Source organism: Diabrotica virgifera, chromosome 7, assembly GCF_917563875.1.
Source record: "Diabrotica virgifera virgifera chromosome 7, PGI_DIABVI_V3a".
NCBI classification, from domain to species: Eukaryota; Metazoa; Arthropoda; class Insecta; order Coleoptera; family Chrysomelidae; genus Diabrotica; species Diabrotica virgifera.
The window spans coordinates 212409532-212429475 of record NC_065449.1 but is presented as its reverse complement, the minus strand read 5'-3'; the positions used below and the strand labels follow the sequence as shown (position 1 = coordinate 212429475).

At 32.9% G+C, this 19944-nt stretch overlaps 2 protein-coding genes across 2 annotated transcripts in view; both read left to right on the top strand.

Moving 5' to 3' along the window:
- LOC126887942 (uncharacterized) overlaps positions 1-19944 on the top strand; it is a 500758-nt gene that overhangs the window by 440499 nt on the left and 40315 nt on the right. The window lies entirely within an intron of this gene.
- Positions 67-19944, top strand: part of LOC114340468 (nuclear FMR1 interacting protein 1-like) — a 33105-nt gene continuing 13227 nt past the window's right edge. Inside the window, exons 1-2 of the mRNA XM_028291216.2 lie at positions 67-502; positions 15172-15545. Of these exons, the coding sequence (XP_028147017.1) occupies positions 193-502; positions 15172-15545 (684 nt within the window). The 5' untranslated portion in view covers positions 67-192. The remainder of the gene's footprint in view (positions 503-15171; positions 15546-19944) is intronic.

Genomic DNA, 19944 nt, shown 5'->3' with positions numbered 1-19944 from the left:
AATCAACTTCTAAATTCGAATATTTTGTAGGGACTTTCTTTTTAGTTCCATATTCCTGTACTTGTCTGTCAATTGTCAGTTGTGTTTAATTAACGTCATAGATTTTTGTGAAGACGCTTCGGTTTTTTCAATTTCAAGTTCCGAATGAGGTAAAAATAAAGGAAATTGGGATACTGTGTGATAAGAAATCTAATGGGAGCACCTGTACAACAAGGGAAGCCAAATAGACGAGGTCCTGGAAATATGAGAGGTCGTGGTGGAAATCCAAAAATGCGAGGACAAGGGCGTGCGTTTAATGGACAACCGCCATTTGGGAATCCTGGAATGATGCGAGGTGGTTTCAGAGGAAATATGAGGCCTCCACAAGGTCCCCCAATGCGCGGTGGAAGACCCCCTATGAGAGGACGTCCGCTTCCCCCTCCGCCACCGAGAATGATGGGGCCGAGAGGGCCCATGATGCCCCCAATGAGACCACCTCCACCAGGCATGAGGCCACCCCCAGGTAAGTCAAAAATAGAAACTGACTTCTCTTAGGATGGCTTTGTGTTAATTTGATGAATGTATTTAAAATTGATATACAGGGTGGTGTTTATTTCTGTAGAACAGAACATTGGTTGACAAAACAATATTGTTCAGAATTTTGTGTCTGATGACCAGATTGATCAAGTAACATTTTGATATCATACAGTTGTTCCAAGATCTTTGCAGGTGCATGAAAATTCATGATTTACTTTTTATACTAGGTATCTTTTTTACTCGCAGAAACTAGTATTGCAAAATTAAGCCCATTGAGTCCATAGAAACCCCAATAAATTAACCCTTTCAGCTCCGCTTTAATATTTCCAACCCGAGCTCCTGTGCCGGCAGAAATACACACACTAGACCTATTCACACTGCATGCGCTGAACGTATCCTGAACTTACACAGAGGGAGATCGCCTGCGCATTAGGTTTTCAGAGGAAAATATTCGACCTATTGAACATCCAATTTTGTAATGTGCAGGCGTTCTTCCTCTGGGTACGTTCAGGGTATATAGCACGAATAGGCCTAATATAATACACACAAAGTGCACATTTACTTGTCCAACGGCACTAATCTATAGTCATCTATAGCAGCGATACTCAAAGTGTGTTCCGCGGAACCCTAGGGTTCCGCGATATCCTGTAGGGGTTCTGCGAGAATTTAGAAAAAAATTCAAAGCACCTCTCTCTGTTTGACTTTTCTGACGCGGTATAGCACGATTCACGAGGCGTGGTCGAACAACAGGTCGAACTTTGTTGCCTCATACAATTTTACTAACCTGTCACCGCCGATACAAGACTTAGGGCCGGTACTTTATGTCCCGGTTAAACCTCGGTTAGCTAACCGGGGTTTAATCGGGACAGAAAAGTACCTCATAGGGCCTCTTGCGTTGTAATAAAAGCAATTATAATTATTATTATAATTATTTATGAATATAATAATAAGTATAATTGCGTTTATGTCTATGTTATTTCTGTCCCGATTAAACCCCGGTTAACTAACCGCCTGTTAACGGAGACATAAAGTACCGGGTCTTAGTGTGACCAAAGAATACCCCAACCAACTTAGTTGGTTGGGGTATTCTTTGGTGACTTAGTCAGTACTGTCAGTAGTCAGTCGACAATTAGGGTTCGGAGCGATGAGTACCTACCTGCTAGAAAAAAGTATTTATTTTTCCACTGCTGTATTCTGATTGTATCAGTTTTGTACTTTTGTTGTTTGTGATCGTACGTTATTTTGTGGTTTTTAATAAAGAAGAATGGAACGTTGGCTTAAAGCCGTTAAACGTGATGCAACAACATCTTTTACCGAAGCCGAATGTTCGAAAGCAATACGCGCGGAGTATAAAGCAATTACCATTCAAGACGATTATGCAACGACGAGAAGTTCCATGGTTTCAAAGGCGAAAAGTAGGAAGTGTGATGACACAGTTTCGGATTTGTTGATTCCAACGGCTCACCTATCTGCATTTTATGTAGTAAACTGTTTCCTAATAGTTCCAATGGCACCTGCTAAGTTGCGCCGACATTTAGAAACTGTACACCCCGAGTCTAAAAACAAGAATAAAGAATTTTTTATACGTAAAAAGAACAGTTATTGGCAAGTCAAAAACCTATAATGCATGTAACCAAAACTTTCAATGAAAAGGCCACAGAGGCATCATATTTAGTTAGTTATCGCATTCCACAAGCAGGTGAGGCGCACAATATCGCTGAGAATTTAATAAAACCATGTGTGTTAGACATAACAAAATGTATGCTCGATGAAAAATCTGGAAAGCATCTTTCTACTGTACTGCTATCGAACGATACTGTTTCACGGCGTATTCATGATCTGGCCAGCTACGTCAAACAAGAACTACCTAGTTACACGTCTACAAAAACATGATTCACCTTGCAAATAGATGAGTCTACTGATGTCGCTGGTCTGGCTATCTTGCTGGTTATCGTGAAATATCTATATGAAAGTTCTTTTGATGAAGACATGCTTATGTGTTCACAAACACAACCGAAGAGAAAATTTTTAATAAAATAATTATGTTTTTTGAGGAAAATAATCTCAGTTGGAACGATTGCATTGACATTTGTACATATGGGGCCAAGGCGATGACAGGTAAAACGGCAGGAGTAGTGTCACGAATAAAAAATAAAGCTCCTAATTATAGCTCCAGCCATTATATCCTGCATAGACAAGCACTTGCGATGAAGCGAATGCCGTCAAATCTAAAATTAGTTATGGATGAATGAGTAAAAAGAATTAATTTTATCAAATCACGACCATATTCCCGATTGTTCTCATTATTGTGTGAAGATTATGACAGCAAATATAAAACACTGCTGCTCCATGCAGAAGTGCGATGGGAGAGTAAAACTTTAACAAGGCTATTTGAACTTAGAGCCGAGTTACAAATGTTTCTTTCAGATACTAATTTAAATTTGAAGGCTGTTTGTATGATAAAACTTAGTTGTTCCGACTGTCTTTTATGGCGGATATCTTTCAAAAACTGAACGATTCAAATTTATCATTGCAAGGTAAACAGACAACAGTGTTCCAGGCCTGTAACAAAATAACTGCGTTCAAAAGAAAATTGGATTTTTTAATTATTTGCGTCAGAAAGAGAAAAATAGAAAGCTTTACATCACTCAGTTTGTTAGCGATACGGACTCAGAAATGTTCCAAGATGATGTATTTGAAGAGTTGCTCAAATATCTCACTTCAATGCGTGCATCTTTTGATGTATTTTCCCGAAAAACAGAACACAAAAATGAAACTGAATTCATGGATTCACGACGCCTCTCAAAGATTTTTGGTGCAGAATCCGTGATGAATATCCAATGATTAGTAGAGTAGAGTATTTATTGGTAATAATGTACAAATGTACTTTTACAGGTCAGCAATAATTAAAATTGTCTAAAATTACATTAAAAGTTGACAGTACTTCAGTAAAAAAACCTATTACTAAAATTTAAAAACTAAACACTAATTAAATTACAGGACAAAACAAAATTTAGATCTGAAGTACTCCTCAAATGAGTAGAAAGCACCCATCAGAAGATAATTTTTAATTTGTCTCTTAAATTGGTTAAAATCAAGACTTTTAATAGATATTGGTATACAGTTATAAAATTTCAATGCTAGGTATCTGGTTCCATTTCTGGTCCTCTCAAGTCGACTGAAGTCTGGTACAAGGGCATCATGATTTCTAGTCTGATAAGTATGCTGTTGTGTTTTATACAGATCTACCTTTTGATGAACATACAACAGGCACTGCATAATGTACACAGAAGGTAGTGTGAGAATCCTCAGGTTTCTGAAAGACTGCCTACAATCGTCCCGATAACCCTGACTTGTGATTATGCGAATACACTTTCTCTGCTGACCAAACACCTTATCTATATGGCAAGAGTGTCCCCAGGAAAGGATTGCGTAAGTTAGTCGTGAGTGAAAGTTGCTGTGATATGATGTAAGAAGGGTTTGAAGGGAGGTAACCTTAGATAGGTTTCTAAATAAAAAGAGTTGGCTTGAGAGCTTTTGGGAAAGTTTCAGTATGTGCCGTTCCCAAGTGAGTCCCTGATCAAGATAAACACCAAGAAATTTAGCTTCCTGTGAACAATCTGTTAAAATGGGATGTGTAATGGTGTTATGTCTTAGGGTAAAGTTCACTGTTTGTGATTTTGAGTTATTGAGAGAGAGAGACGATTTGCCAAAAACCATTGGAACAAATTGCTCTCTGTGGTCTCAAGATCAATATCACTGATTTGGGAAGGGTGGTAACTTTGATAGCATGTAGTATCATCAGCAAATAGGACTGTGCTTACCGGGCCCTCTTGTGAAAATCCCAAGTCATTTATATAAATGAGAAATAATATTGGACCTAGAACTGACCCTTGAGGCACTCCATACATCAAAGGTTTTTTATCAGATTTAAGCTGGTTAAAAAACACATATTGAAATCTATCTGATAGATAAGACTCAATCAATTGAATAGACATAGGATGAAAATTATAGGCATGTAATTTTTTAAGAAGAATACTATGAGTGACACAATCAAAAGCTTTAGTAAGATCAAGGAACGAGGCAAGGGTATCAAGAAAGTTTTCAAATCCTTCCAAAATACTGCCTGTAAAATGATCGATAGCAAGTGTTGTTGTTTTGTTTTTTCTAAATCCAAATTGCTGCACTGCAAAAAGCCGATTAGATTCAAAATAGTCATTGATCTGCTTCTTTAGGATTCTCTCAAACACTTTGGAAAGAATTGGCAAAAGAGAAATTGGACGAAAGTTATTATGATCATCAGCCGAACCTTTACGTTTAAAGAGAGGTATGACTTTCGCAGTTTTAAACACTGAAGGAAAAATGCAGGATGAAATTGAGTAGTTTATTAGTTTAGTTAAAGGTAAGCTAATGTTGTGTTTAATTGCCTTGATTATTTTTGTGTTCATTCCATCCGGGTCCTTGCTCTGGCTATTTTTTAATTCTTCAATTGCTTTTACAACTTCCTCCAAATTTGTTGGCTCAAATCTGAAGGAGCAATGATTAGAGGTGAATGAAGGAGCATGTGGTATAAAACTAAGGTATGTATTGAATGATTGGTCAGTATGATTAAGTGTATTTATTACATTTTCAGCAATACCACAGAAGAAATCATTAAAACTATTTGCATTGAGTGATGAATTTTTTATTGGTAAATTCTTACATCTTGCCAAAATGGCTCTGAATATTCTTCTCCCGTTCCCAACAACATATTTATGCGACAGGATTCTCAACATATGCAGCCACGAAAACAAAATACCGCAATAGACTGGACTCCGAACCTGATATGAGACTTCAAATTAATGTCATATATCAAACCTGATATCAACCAATTAATGAAAAATAAAAAACAGTTTCATACCTCCCATTAGTTAGATTTTTTTTATTTTAATATTATATTCTATTATTATACTTGTTAAGTAAGTAAGTAATAAGTAACTGTTACATTGGAATTTGATTACGCTTATTAATAAAAAATACACTTTAAAAAACTATTGTTTTATTGTAGGGTTCCGTTAAGTATTCTGCTTTCCAAAAGGGTTCCGTCACCAAAAAAGATTGAGAACCGCTGATCTATAGTAATCTATAGTGCGTATGCATCACCAAAGCTGAAAGGGTTAAACAAGGATAAACAATAGGACAATAAACCATTTATTGCCTGAGTATTTGAACAGTCAGTTGGTCCCGATAGCAAATGTTCATGAGCATAGCACTAGAGCTGCAAATTCAATAAATTTTTATGTTAGAACAACCAACAAGTCCAGTTCAATGAAAAGCTTGTTTCATAAAGGAATTGTACAGTTCAATAATATACCTTATCACATTAAAAATAGCCATAATGCAACTATCTTTAAGAGATTATTAATCCATTATATTAAAACTAAGACCTAGAAACCAATTGGCAATGTTTGTTGTTCTTCCAGTGTTTTTATTTTTTTTTATTTTTTCTTTTTTTATTTATATATTGAATGTTTCTGATTAATTTAATTTGACAATGCTTATTTCTTTATTTGTTTAGTCTCATGTTTTTAATTTTTGTAATACTTTATGATAATTATACAGCGCTCCTTGTCTTGACAATTCTTATGTAATTTGTACAGGTGTGGAGTGCAATGTTTTTGTTTTGTGTATTATCTATTATGATAAATAAATAAATATCTATATCTATCTAAAAATGTCTTTTTGAAATGAAATGAAATCCTTTATTGAAATAGAAATCCTACTAACAATATTTAAATATGAATTTGCTTAATTAAATGTAACATACAATATACAATACATGCAATATACAACACATACAGATTTATTAAAAATTATTTTTTTTTATCCAGGTAAAATATATATGTCTTCAGTAATTTTTTAAAAATTTGAACTGTCACTGCATTCTTAACACTGGGGGGAAGATGGTTAAATTCGTTCATACATTTGTAAAACAGGGATGTCATTGTGCTATGTTTATTAGTTTTTTGAATATCAAAATCTTCAATATTTCTCGTGGTATATGAATGAACTTGACCCCTCAATGTAACATATTCATTAAAATATGCAGGCAGCTTTCCTTTTTTTAATTTAAAAATGAAAACCATAGTAAGGTAGTAAAGCCTTTGTTGAACTGAAAACCAACCTAAAGTAGAGTACATCGTCTCAATTGGTGTGTAGCGATTGCATCGAAGAATTGGACGGCGTTATGCATAACTCGACCAAGCGCCAAAACATAGTTTTGAGATAAATGGCTTCAAAGTTTTTCATTTCTTGGTTGCTTAATGGTCGCTTAATGGAAAGTGGATTAATGTCGCTTGGTTTAATTTTGTTTTTCTTAGTAACCGTTAACGTGACAATAACGGATTTTTTCCAAGATAGTTTTAGCTATGTGTCACCAGAATCCGCTGTTATCTCGATATTAACCCGGCACCTGCCACGTGGGGTGCTACTAGCACCCCATAACACATTTTTATCAAATATTTGGTATTTCAAGTTTGGTAACCGAGCTGTGCGTCATAGTAGCTTTCTATAATATTATATAGCATAGATGTGTTAGTGTTTGAAGTGGGTATTTAGTGTCATTCTGAACTTATAGCTCTAAAGTCGAATTGGGGTGTCATCATCTGCCACTTTAAGTTTTACATCTTTTTTGTATTTTTGATAAACAGGCCAATTCACATTTTTTATTGAAATAACTGATTTAAAATATTAATAATATAGACTCTATACTCACTAAATCCTAATTTTTTTAGATATTTTACTTGACTTCATTTATTATGGTTTGGTACTTGCTAATTTGCTTATAACATCTTTTTAATTTTATTTTTTAACTTTTATAACATATTAGTGGCTAATAAGTTAATAAAACATGTTTTTTTATATTCTTGTGTTACTCAACACATTATTTTGTTTTTTAAACAAGTAGATCACAGAAAATTTTTAAGGGGTGCTGTGAGCACCCCACGTGGCAGTTGGCGCCTTGCAAAGCCACGTGGCAGGTGCCGGCTTAAAGAAATGGCGCTTGGTCGAGTTATGCATAACGCCGTCCAATTGTTCTCATACCTCTGTTATACAAAATTTGCAATGATTGAATTGATCCTTTATCACCTAAATATAAAACACTTGAACAGTAGTCAAAATGGGGCTGAATTATACTTCTAAATACAGTGATCCTTGAAAATAATGATAGATCTTTGCTAATTCTATTAAAGAAAAATAATTTTTTAGATATTTTCTTGCAAATATATTGAAAATGAGGTTTCAGAGAGAGTGTGTTATCCAGTATAAATCCAAGATATTTAATTTCATTGACCCATTTGATGCATTCATTATTAACTTGTAGTTTCAAATTTTCCATACTTATATTATTTAATTTATATCGGCTAGAGACTATCATTGACTTTGTTTTACTCGCATTAAGTTTTAACTTGTTAGCATCCAAAAATATCTCGATACTTTTTAACAAACACTGCATCCTTCTAACAACCTCCACAATATCATCACCACTGCATACAATTAATGTGTCATCTGCAAAAAGACTAATAAATTCCAGACCCTCAACATAATTTACATCATTGATGAAAATAATAAATAATGCTCCAAGTAAGTACATTATTTATCTTATAAACCTTTGATACATTATTTATCAAGAATTTTGTTGTTTATCATTTTCAGTGACATTAGTGCATTTGTTGTATTTACAAATGGTTTTTCACATTATTTAAACTTTTAGTCTTTCTACATTTCATTGTAATTTTTATTTTCAAACAGTTGTTAGACCTACCAACTGTTGCTCTGTTATTTGATTACTTCCAATAATTGTTTATTTTTAAGCTAATGAGACAAGTAATATTTTCTAACCTACAAATTGTTTATGTTCGGAAACTTAATTGTTTATGTTCGAGATTACTTCTTAACACATTGTGTATAATCATTGTGTAAAAATGTGTATAATCGCTGGAGGCATCTTATTAGGCATCTATTTCCTAATAATTACATTGACAGTGCAGGGTTATTCACTATATTTTGACCCCCCTGTAAATTGCTTTATTTACAAAATTAGAAAAAAAATGCAAAAGACAAAAGTTATTCGATTTTTAAGTTATGATTTTTTGACATATATAGTACTAGTGATAACCTCCATCTGGCCGTGATGACATCAACTATTTTTTTAAATGAGAATAGGGGTAGTGTGCTAGCTCATTTGAAAGATTATTCAATTGTCTATTCAGTAATATAAAAATTAACATTATTATTTATACAGGGTGTCAAAAAAAATTTAATTAAACTGACACAAAACGAAAAATGTATGTAATTTATTTAATTCAAAATACATTCTACTGCTGTCAGAAAATAGAAATAAATGTTTATTGAACAAATAAACATTTTTTTTTCACATAAATTCAATGTCAAAGCTGCCACCCATCTGCCCCTTGGCAGTTTGAACATTGAATTTAAGCAAAAAGCAATGTTTATTTGTACAATAAACTTTTATAACAGCAGTAGAAGATATTTTGAATTAAATAAACTACATACATTCTTCTTTTTGTGTCAATTAATTTAATTAAAAAAAAAATTTTTGGACACCCTATATAAATAATAATTATCTTAATGTTTATATTACTGAGTAGAGAATTGAATAAACTTTCAAATGAGCTAGCACATGACCCCTATTCTCATTAAAAAAAGTTGATTATGGCCAGTTGGATGACGTCACTAGTATGATATATATTAAAATATGATAATTTAAAAATCAAATAACTTTTGTATTTTGCATTTTTTTCTAATTCTGTAAATAAAGCAGTTTACAGGGGGGTCAAAATATAGTGAATAACCAGGTTAGAATATTAGGGTGGTCCAAAAAACTCAAGTTTTTTTAGAGACCTAGGGACCATCCCATTTTGTTATATCTTATAAAAGAATAATCTATACCAAATCTTAACACTCTAGAATATTTGGAAGGCAGTGCTCAACAACATTTAGTTTTCATAAATTTCCGTAAAACACTTAAGTTTAGAAAATGTTTGTTTGTTTGTTTTTCAGGATTCAGAAGTTAACAAAGCTGTTGATCTCTTTATTACAGTTGATATTAAACATTTTCAGCTTAATTTCTGATTGAACTGATGCCGTTGGTGTTGGAACAACCAATAGAAAAAGTTCACTGGAGAGCACCTGGGCTTATACACCACGCTCGGTGGATAGCTAAGCTTATTTAAGCATGTACGTTGTACCTTTTCCTAGGTCAAGGAGTTTACCATCTCACAAACAAGGATAAAGAAAACTTAGACAGATTTATCCGTTTCGGTGCACTTTTGTATGTGAAAAACTGGGTTGAGGCTCCAATCAGCTCCAATGCAGCTTTCAACGACCTAATTTTTTGGAAAGAGGCTGGGAAATACAGCGTCATTGATGAAGATATAGCTAAAACTATCAAAAAAGCCTTGCAGCCACATTTGTGGTACCTACCTGACGAAATAGTCGGGTTATCACTTTTTTCCAATAACGTGAGCCTTGAAAACAAAATGAGCATAGTGAATAAGATGTCTGTCCCGGCACCGTCAAGGATGATTAGAGGAAAGACCGATTTCCTAAGGGACCGTTCAAGTATTAGGTAACGCAGGTGGGGGGGTCAAAAATCTTCAAAAATTGCGTTACGCAATAGTTAAACGCCCATTAGAGTGCGTTACATAGGGGGGAGGGGGGGGGTCAAAAATCTTGAAAATCCCGTTACGTAATACCTACTTAAACGCTTCCTAAGTGATGAATGTGAATTGGCAGATTTTGCTAATAGTAGAACAATGTTGTTGTTTACTAAGCTAAACATTATGCAAAGCTTTTTAGACAAGCACCCAAGTGAATGGGAATAGGACCCAGAAGAGCCAAAAAATACAGTAAATAAATTCAAAGTGGTCAATGAGATCGCAGAAAGAGGTGTAAAACTATTTCAAGATTTTAACAAACTCATAACAAATGATAAGTAAGAAAAACAGCTGTTACTGCAGATTGTAGAGGCTTATCGAAAACAAGTCCCGACTGAGCCAACAAAGAAGGCCGTTCTAGAAAGCCTACAGAAACCATCCATTTCCAAAGACAAAACTTAAAGGGTTTATTTTTATTATGGTCTTCACTATAAAATGTACTTATTTTAAACATGGGTTCCAATGTAAAATGAACAAATAAATTAAGTTTTTGTATCCTAACATGTCTTGTAATTTTTTCAAAAATCGATAAAAATATTCATTATGGCTTTCATATTTTTGGCTCCTTACTTCTTTTATCAATTAGAAAAGAATTGGGGGTCCCTTGGCTTTTACATTCAACTTGAGTTTTTCACATAAGATCTTGAACCACCCTACTGTACATGTCAGCATTCAGCATAACGTTCACTAAGAGGGCCCACGCTGCTGCAAATTGGTCTGAGCATGTTTTCCTTATGTATTTTTTTTTGAGACTCAATATAGGTATGGTATCCTGCTCCAGTAGGGCGTCAGTCTTCTTCTTTGGTAGTCTTTCAAGTACACCTTATTTAGATTTTTTCTGTATATTAAATACTCAAATGATAGACCAGGGCGCATCTGTAAAAATATTAGTACATTTGGACGTTGAGAGGTGACTCAAATTTTTTTGCAGAAATTGCTTGAAAATAAATCAAATAATAATATTTGAGTTATCCTCCCTCTCAAAAAGGTCCGAAACATTGTTTAAAAAATCAAAATGTCAAAAAATTAAGGAAAAATTCGATTTTTTTCTTGGTTTTTTGATTATAACTTTAAAAGTATTCATTTTCGAGAAAAGTTGTACTGACATAAAAGTTGCGTAATTAAATTTCCTACAATATAGAATTAGTTAAAAATTTAAGAAATAGTCACCCTTGTTGCAAAATAGCAATAATTGTGAAAAAAACATACAAAAACAAGTATTCGCATTTTACGTTTTTCAACCATTTATGCTACACTTAGGACCTTCATATTTCACCCTGAAAAATTTTATGATACAGTAAAACAATATTGTAAATTTCATTAAGATCGGTTCCATAGATTTTGCAAAATAAATTTTGCAATCCAGCTTTCGTAAAAAAAATTCATTTTTTCAAAATGTTACCGGACTGAAAATAAAGTAGATAGCAAGTTGAAAATTTTTTTGCATATAGAAGTGTACTGTACCTTTCATTTGCAATTTTGCAAAATTAAAATCGCTTAACACCACGGCATCAGGAATTTTTTTAAATAAACATTAATTATTGGTGCTACGCGCAGGACAGCGGATAGTTTTCTCTGATTGGGCATTCCAATGACCTTTGATAATGATTGATACATTTTAATTTTTATGACATTTCGATATAAATAAATAAATTTGTTTATTGCAAAATAAAAACACATACTCTATCCTTTGAAATAACACTTTTATTAGTAAAAACTTTCTTTTCCGCAAATCGCCAGGAAATTTTGACATTCCTGTCAAAATTTCTTGAAGAAAAAGTCAGGACTTCCTTACTGTAAGGAAATGTCATTTCCTTACTGTAAGGAAATGATATTTCCGTACAGTTGTTAGTGTTCTACATAAATGATGTAAATGCATTTTCGTACTTTTCTCTTGATTTCTTTGGCAATAATTCTAATGAAGCAGTATTCACTGCCTCAACCAGCTCTGGAGGAGTCCCAGGAATGGAAATTTCATCATCACTTATCATTTTACTTTCGAGAACACCGGCAATTAAATTTATAAGCGTCAAGTTTGACAATTCAACCTCAATACGTTTCCATAGTAACCCAAGTAATTGTATTAGGAATTTCAAAGCACCATTTATTTGGGAATAAAATTATCGCGTTTTTTTTAAATCAATCAATATCTGTCGAATTTTAAACGATTTGCGGAAAAATAGTATGTTTACCTCGTAGGAAAAGCCACATTCCTGGACTCTGTGTTGCTAAGTCTCGGCTTGCGCCTCGACTTAGCAATCTTCACAGTCGTCCAGGAATGTTAAGCTTTTCCTACCCGGTAAACAATGTACTATTGTTCATATATTTTAACTTAAATAATAAAAGTTTATTATTTTTAAACATATGCAATTGTTTAAACAATATTTCACAAACAATAATAAAATTAGTTTGATTTTTGTGGAATTAAAAAATTAAAATACAACAAAATATAGAGTAAGAAAATAATATATTAGATAAAGATTGGAAGAAATTTTGGTGGAAATCAACCTGTGTGAATCGAACACTGCTGTCCTGCGCGTAGCACCAGAAATTATTGTTTATTTCAAAAATTTTCTGACGCCGTAGTAATTAATCAATTTTAATTTTGAAAATTTCAAATGAAAGGTACAGTACACTTCTATAAGCAAAAAAAAAATCAACTTGCTATCTGCTTTATTTTCAGTCCTGTAACATTTTGAAAAAATGAATTTTTTTTGCGAAAGCTGTGTTGCAAAATCTATTGAACCGATCTTAATGAAATTTACAGTATTGTTTTACTGTATCATAAAGTTTTTCTGGGGGAAATATGAAGGTCCTAAGTATAGCATAAATGGTTGAAAAACGTAAAATGCGAATACTTGTTTTTGTATGGTTTTTTCGCAATTATTGCTATTTTGCAACTAGGGTGACTATTTTTTAAATTTTTAACCAATTCTGTATTGTAGTAAATTGAATTACGCAATTTTTATGTCAGTACAACTTTTCTCGAAAATGAATACTTTTAAAGTTATAATCAAAAAACGAAGAAAAAAATCGAATTTTTCCTTCAATTCTTGACATTTTGATTATTTAAACAATGTTCCGGACCTTTTTGAGAGGGAGGATAACTCAAATATTATTATTTGATTTATTTTCAAGCAATTTCTGCAAAAAAATTTAAGTCACCTCTCAACGTCCTCATCCATTTTGGGTTTTTTGTATGGCCCATTTAGGACATCACTCATAATAGGTTCCAATAAAGATAGCCTCAGATGAAAGTTGACAGAATGACATATTGGTGTTTTATACAAATTAACAAATTGCAGAATCCAAAAATAATATAATAAAACTGTACTTTTTAAAAACTTTCTCTCTTTACATTTGAAGCAAACAACATATACATTATGAATGAATGAATGAAGATGCGTTGTTTAACCCCCATTTAGTCCTAGGTTGCCTCATGGTCATATATATTATAAGAACATGGCAACATTGCCAAACACCCATATTTTATTCTAAGAAGCCTTCATTTGTGGCTGATTTCTCTCAAGATTTATGTGAATGGTGTCTGTGAATTAATGACTTTCTATAAGGCTCTGATTTTTTATTTGGTTTGTAAAAGTTAATATACACTAAGCATCAAAATTAATGCACCACCTTAAAAATGGGACATTTTTGATGTCTCGTATTTCCTAAACCTGTTGTCAGATTTGAGAGATTTTTTTAGTTTATTATAGCGTAATTCTTCAAGAATATTGATGTAATAATATTATTGCTAAAGAGGTAAGTGTCATTGTATACAGGGTGTAACAATGATAGTGTGTTTTTTCCTCAAAGTTTGGAACACCCTGTGGAATATTCTAGCGTAGGTATATAGAATATTGAAATTAAAACTTAACTGTAGCCTTAGGCTTTTTTAACATTTTGCTTTTGATTCATTCGCTTATGTTGGATAATAAAAAAAGTTAGTTATGTACTTTAACAACTAGCAATATTATTCATCAATACAGGGTGTTTCTAAATAAGTGCGACAAACATTAAGGGATAATTCTTCATGAAAAGATAATGACTGTTTGCTTTATAAACATATGTCCGCAAATTCTTTGTTTCCGGGATACGGGATGTTTAATTTGTTCTTACAGACTGATGATTTATTTATTGATCTAAAACTGGTTGAGATATGCAAATGATATTTGGTAGGTTTTAAGAAGTAGCTATTGTGCATTTTTTGAGATACAATTATTAAGAATTTTATATTCACCATTGGCGTGCATATGGGTATAAACATTTTAGATACATCCTGTATGCACGCCACTGGTGAATATAAAATTCTTAGTTGTATGTAAAAAATGCGCAATAACTACCTCTTAAAACCTACCAAATTTCATTTGCATATCTCAACCGGTTTTAGAGCAATAAATAAATCGTCAGTTTGTAAGAAAAAATTCAACATCCTGTATCTCGGAAACAAAGCATTTGTGCACATATGTTTATAAAGCAAACAGTCATTATTTTTTCATGCAGATGTATCCCTAAAAGTTTGTTGCACATATTTAGAAACACCCTGTATTGATGAATAACATGGCTAGTTGTTAAAGTTCCTAACTTTTTTATTATCCCACATAAGCGAGTAAATCAAAAAGTAAAATGTTAAGAAAGCCAAGGCTACAGTTGGGTTTTAATTTCAATATTTTATATACTCTAGAATATGCCACAGGGTGTTACAAATTTTGAGGAAAAAACACACTATCATTGTTACACCCGGTATACAACGACACTTACATGTTTAGCAATAATATTATTACACCGATATTCTTGAAGAATAAAGCTATCATATAGTAAAAAAATCACTAAAATCGGACAACGGCTTTAGGAAATACAAGATATCAAAAATGTCCCATTTTTGATGTCTTGTACATAATATATAACAACTATTTTACTGTGAAACTCCTTTCAGGTATGAGACCACCTCCACCAATGATGATGATGGGTCCTATGCCCCCACCAATGAGAGGTGGCATGTTTAGAGGAGGAATGAGAGGCAAGGGCCCATTTCGTCCAGGACCACCAATGATGCCTAACAACAATTTCAGAGGTATCAACAAAAAAAGCAAAATTATCAGAAAAGGTAAAACTGTTCCTGTTGACATAGATCTAACCAAATCTTTTGTGACAGAAGCCATTAAGGCGGAATTTGAAAAGAAAGAAGAATTCTTCTATAAAGCCAAGACTTCTCAGAAGAAAGAAGATTGGATAAAATACAAGGAGCAACGAGATAAATGTGCAGATGTCTATGAGGAAGCCGAAAAGGGATCTGCAGGGCAGCAGGAGGTGCGTATCCCGCAGCTATTGCCCGAAACTAATTTCACACGAGTTACGGCACCTATTGATTATACAGCAGACATCCACTTATAGGTATTTTACATTGACTCATACTATTCTCTCTACCCCTACTGTAAAGTGGGTAAAGTATTAATAACGAATTATTTATTAAGCAATTATCCAAAGCACACGTGATACATAATTTTTTTACAGTAAAATGCCATGATTATCAACAACTGGGTGTATATTTTATATCAAAATTTTTATAATAGTGAATAGAGTTTGTTCGAGTGATACTAGTAATATTAACACATTCGCTGCAACTTTTTGCGAGAGTTGTTATCCAGGAGCACCAAAAATTTACCGTCTTAAAAGTCAACAGGTTACTGTCCCTGATCGGAGTCATCAGTATCTGGTAAAGTATCACTTTGACTCCGATCGGGGTCATGTGCAGCGAATGTGTTAATAAAAATCCTAATTGTTTTTGATAATTGCTCTCTCAACTTCCAAAGAAAAGTAGAATATCATTGATCTTTAAGTATTTCTTTGGCAGTTCTCCACCTTGTTTAATTTTTAATTTGAGTCAAGATCGATCTATTAAAAGATTTAAAGTTAATACCTGAGTGTTAAGCGATTGTTTTTAGATTAAATTTTATCAAAAATATTTCACTTTACATTTATAAAAATGAATGTTGCTATTTTAAAAAGAGAGCTATAATTTTGGTACATTCTTTTGATTTGCTAACAATAATTTCCCTTTTTTTTTTTCTTTACGCATGCCATTGGTAGGGTGGAAATCTTTAACTATAGATGAAAATGACTGGACTTCGGGAAAAAAAATTGTTAGGTGACTAATTATTGTTAACAGCTAATACAGCGACGGCAGCTTTAGAGATATATTTTTCATCTTGAACTAGTTCAGTCCAAACTTTGAAATGTGTTGAAGTGTCAAAAAACAGCTAAGCAATTTGTTTTCTATATTATCTGGGTTTAGAAAGAAATTTTGTTTTTATAATATTTCTGTGGTCTCAGGGTAAAAGTTCTTAAGTCAAGTTTTGGTCATTTTGAGTTAAGTGGACAAACGGATAGATGGCGATCTATATTTGTGGGTAAAAAATCCTAAATCATATACAACGATTAAAGCATACAGAATATACAGCGGAAATAATAATACAAGTCAAATCTTGCGATTTCTCGAATTGAAACTCAATACGATGATTTCTGACTTAATAACTTTTACCCTGAGAGCACAGATTTGTTACTTTATTATATCAGTTAATGGAAAACTTTTTACTTCTGTAATAAAATTAATAATTAAAATTATTAATTAGTTAGTTTTATTATCCATGTCATGGATATTTGAAAACATGTAATACCGAATATGCAATATAAATATCAACATTTGGATATAATATATATAATATATCCAAATGTTCATATTTATATTGCATGTTCGGTATTACATCAATTACATAATACAGTAGAAGCTCTTTATTCACGGGGTATATGTTCTGTAAATATACCGCGATTACAGAAACCGTGAATATGGAATGGTAATTTATATGGGATTATAGGGGATACGTTCCTAGGTGACGAAATAACAAAGCAAATACTTAAAAAAAAACAGTTTAATGTAAGTTTTTGACCATACATATTGATTATTTACATATTATCTTCCGGTTTAGCAATCTTTTAAAGAATTTAGTAATTTTCTCTTGCTTGGCAGTGTTTAAAAACTCCTTCAATTCGGACTGGTATTTAGCAGTGGCATTACCAATTTGCCCCTTAAGAATAATGCTTCGTTCCCAGTGGTGGTTTCTCCATAAGTGCACATGTGCACGTGAACCCCCAAAATTACTTTCACACCAACATTCATATATGTAATATTTATCATTCTATAAATAACAGTTTAATCTAACTATACAGTAATTTAAATTCGAAATAACAGATCCAAGGAGTTTATAAGTATCTAATAGGTAACATTTAATTATTTTTATTCTATTTCAAAGGAGAAAGTTCACGGATGCGAGGCCTTAGACAGAACCCCGCGTTCACCGCTCTCACAGTGGTTCCTATACCAATGACTTTTCATACGACGAAATACAACTCACCACCCACCCCGCTACCCGCTATAGCCCACAAGTTTAGATGGCCATAGGATCACAAGTTGGATGTGATCTTATGGCATGATCTTTGGTGTTTTCAACGTGCACGGCACACGTATGTTTAAATTTTGCTTTCATGAAGTTAGAATTTCGGAACTATATTAAGAATGGACGGATTTGTGGACGTAAATGTTAGCGTGGATTATTTAAAATCAATTAAATTTTCTTCATTATATTTAGAAGAAAAATTAAAAATGCCGAAACCAAATTTGTTAATTAAGAATGTACCAAAGTGTAAACGTCATAATTATAAATGATTATTTAAAATGGAGATTTGTGTAAAAACTTACAAATTGTGTAGGTGTGAAGCACATATTTGGAGAAGAGGAAGCATAATGAATAAAATAGAAGATACGATTTTAACTATCCAGTTGGAATTCCAGATTGGAATTCTCCAATTATGTACCTACTTGTTACGATGCCAGTGACAACTGCAGAAACAGAACGATGTCTCTCTGCATTGAAACGTATCAAAACTTTCCTTAGAATAGCTATGGGCCAGGATCGATTAACTCCACTCGCAATGTTTTCAATAAAAAAAAAATGATTCAAGAAATTCCAAATTTTACTGAATTTGTTTGTGAATAATTTATCTAACAAATAACAGGCGACTGACTTTCGTTACAAAACTTGCTTGTAACATTTAAACACTAAATTATAATTTTAAGTCAATAAAATACATTATTTATTGTAATTTTTAATAAGGTCCTTTGATTTTTACAATTTGAAGACACTCAAAAACCTTTACCTACGGAAATAGGGTCTCAAGGTCTTTTTATATGTTAACATTATGTGTGCACCCCCAATATTTTACACCAGGCGCCGCCACTGTTCGTTCCATAGATAGATCAATTTTCATAAAAAAATCACAAAGCTCATTTTCCATTCCTAAACCGTCACAATTTTTTTCTCAAATGAAATGTCAAGTTTCCAGTGCTTGTTAAATCCTCTTCTTCAATGGATTGTGAATTTAACATTTCCTCGATCTTGCGATTCAAGCATCTCCTGAACCTCACTTGATTCTATCTGTTTAAACCCATCTCGTTCCATTTCACTCGCAATTTCGGCAATGTTTGCAGTTAAAGTTTGAGCTTGCACAGATTCTTCATTTCCCACAGTCAGAATAGTTCACAGTTTCTTCCAGAACGATTTGAGAAACTTTTGCAATGATTCTTTTATGTTTACAATTCATTTTGCTACGTCAAATTCCTTCCAGCATTCCATAACATTCAGATCAGGATCACATTCCGCGTTATTCAGTATCATTGTGAAGGTTCGTCTAATGTAATAGAGTTTAAAGGCCTGGATTATTCTTTGGTCCATAGTTTGAATCAAAGCCTACGCCAATCTAGGTGTAGTTGTAATAAGGTCAATCTTATTTTTTTATTGTCCACTTGCTGACGTGTTGACAAAGTATACTGAATGCTTTTTATTTTGGTATATGTATGTACCGATATATCGATTCGATCCGCGAATAAAGAAATCTTAGATCACGAATACAGGAATTGGATCGCATTTTTTTAGTCCGCGAATAGTGAAAACGCAAATAAAGAAATCGCGAATAAGGAGCTTTGACTATTATATCCAATATATCTCAATATATATCCGATATTTTTGATATTTATATAAAAAATTTCGGACCCTAATTATAAAACTGAGACAGTGAGGAACTGAGATTCTATTGGACATCAAACTGTAAATAGATGGTGAAACATACTTGAGAATGTCGAGACTCTACTTTAGTAGCACCATTGATGATGACAATAACTTCAATTACCACAAACATTTACCAAGGCACAGATAATTTGTTAATTAAAAGTTTATTATAATTTAGGTCAAAACGGCAAACAGGTGTATGTTCTCAAAAAAATTTTTGATTATCAAGAAAATTTTTTGAGAACATACACCTGTTTGCCGTTTTGACCTACTTAGAAGTGTGTACAAGTCTTACAGTCTTTTCCAATTCATTATAATTTAAACAATGTTCTTTTAACCCTTTCATTGCTGATGAAATTTTCCTGGTGCGACCTGGGTGCTAAATCGATTTTCACTGCATTTACATTGTAGTGTCATATGATGCCTGAAGCCGCCATGCACACTTGTCACACATCAGCACTCAAAGGGTTAAGATATTATGCGGTTTCTGTTCATTTGTGCTTTTAAAAATAGTGACATTCATTGCAAGTATGATAAGTGAATAGAAAACTGCTTTGAACTATTTACAAATGTTTTATGGAATGTCA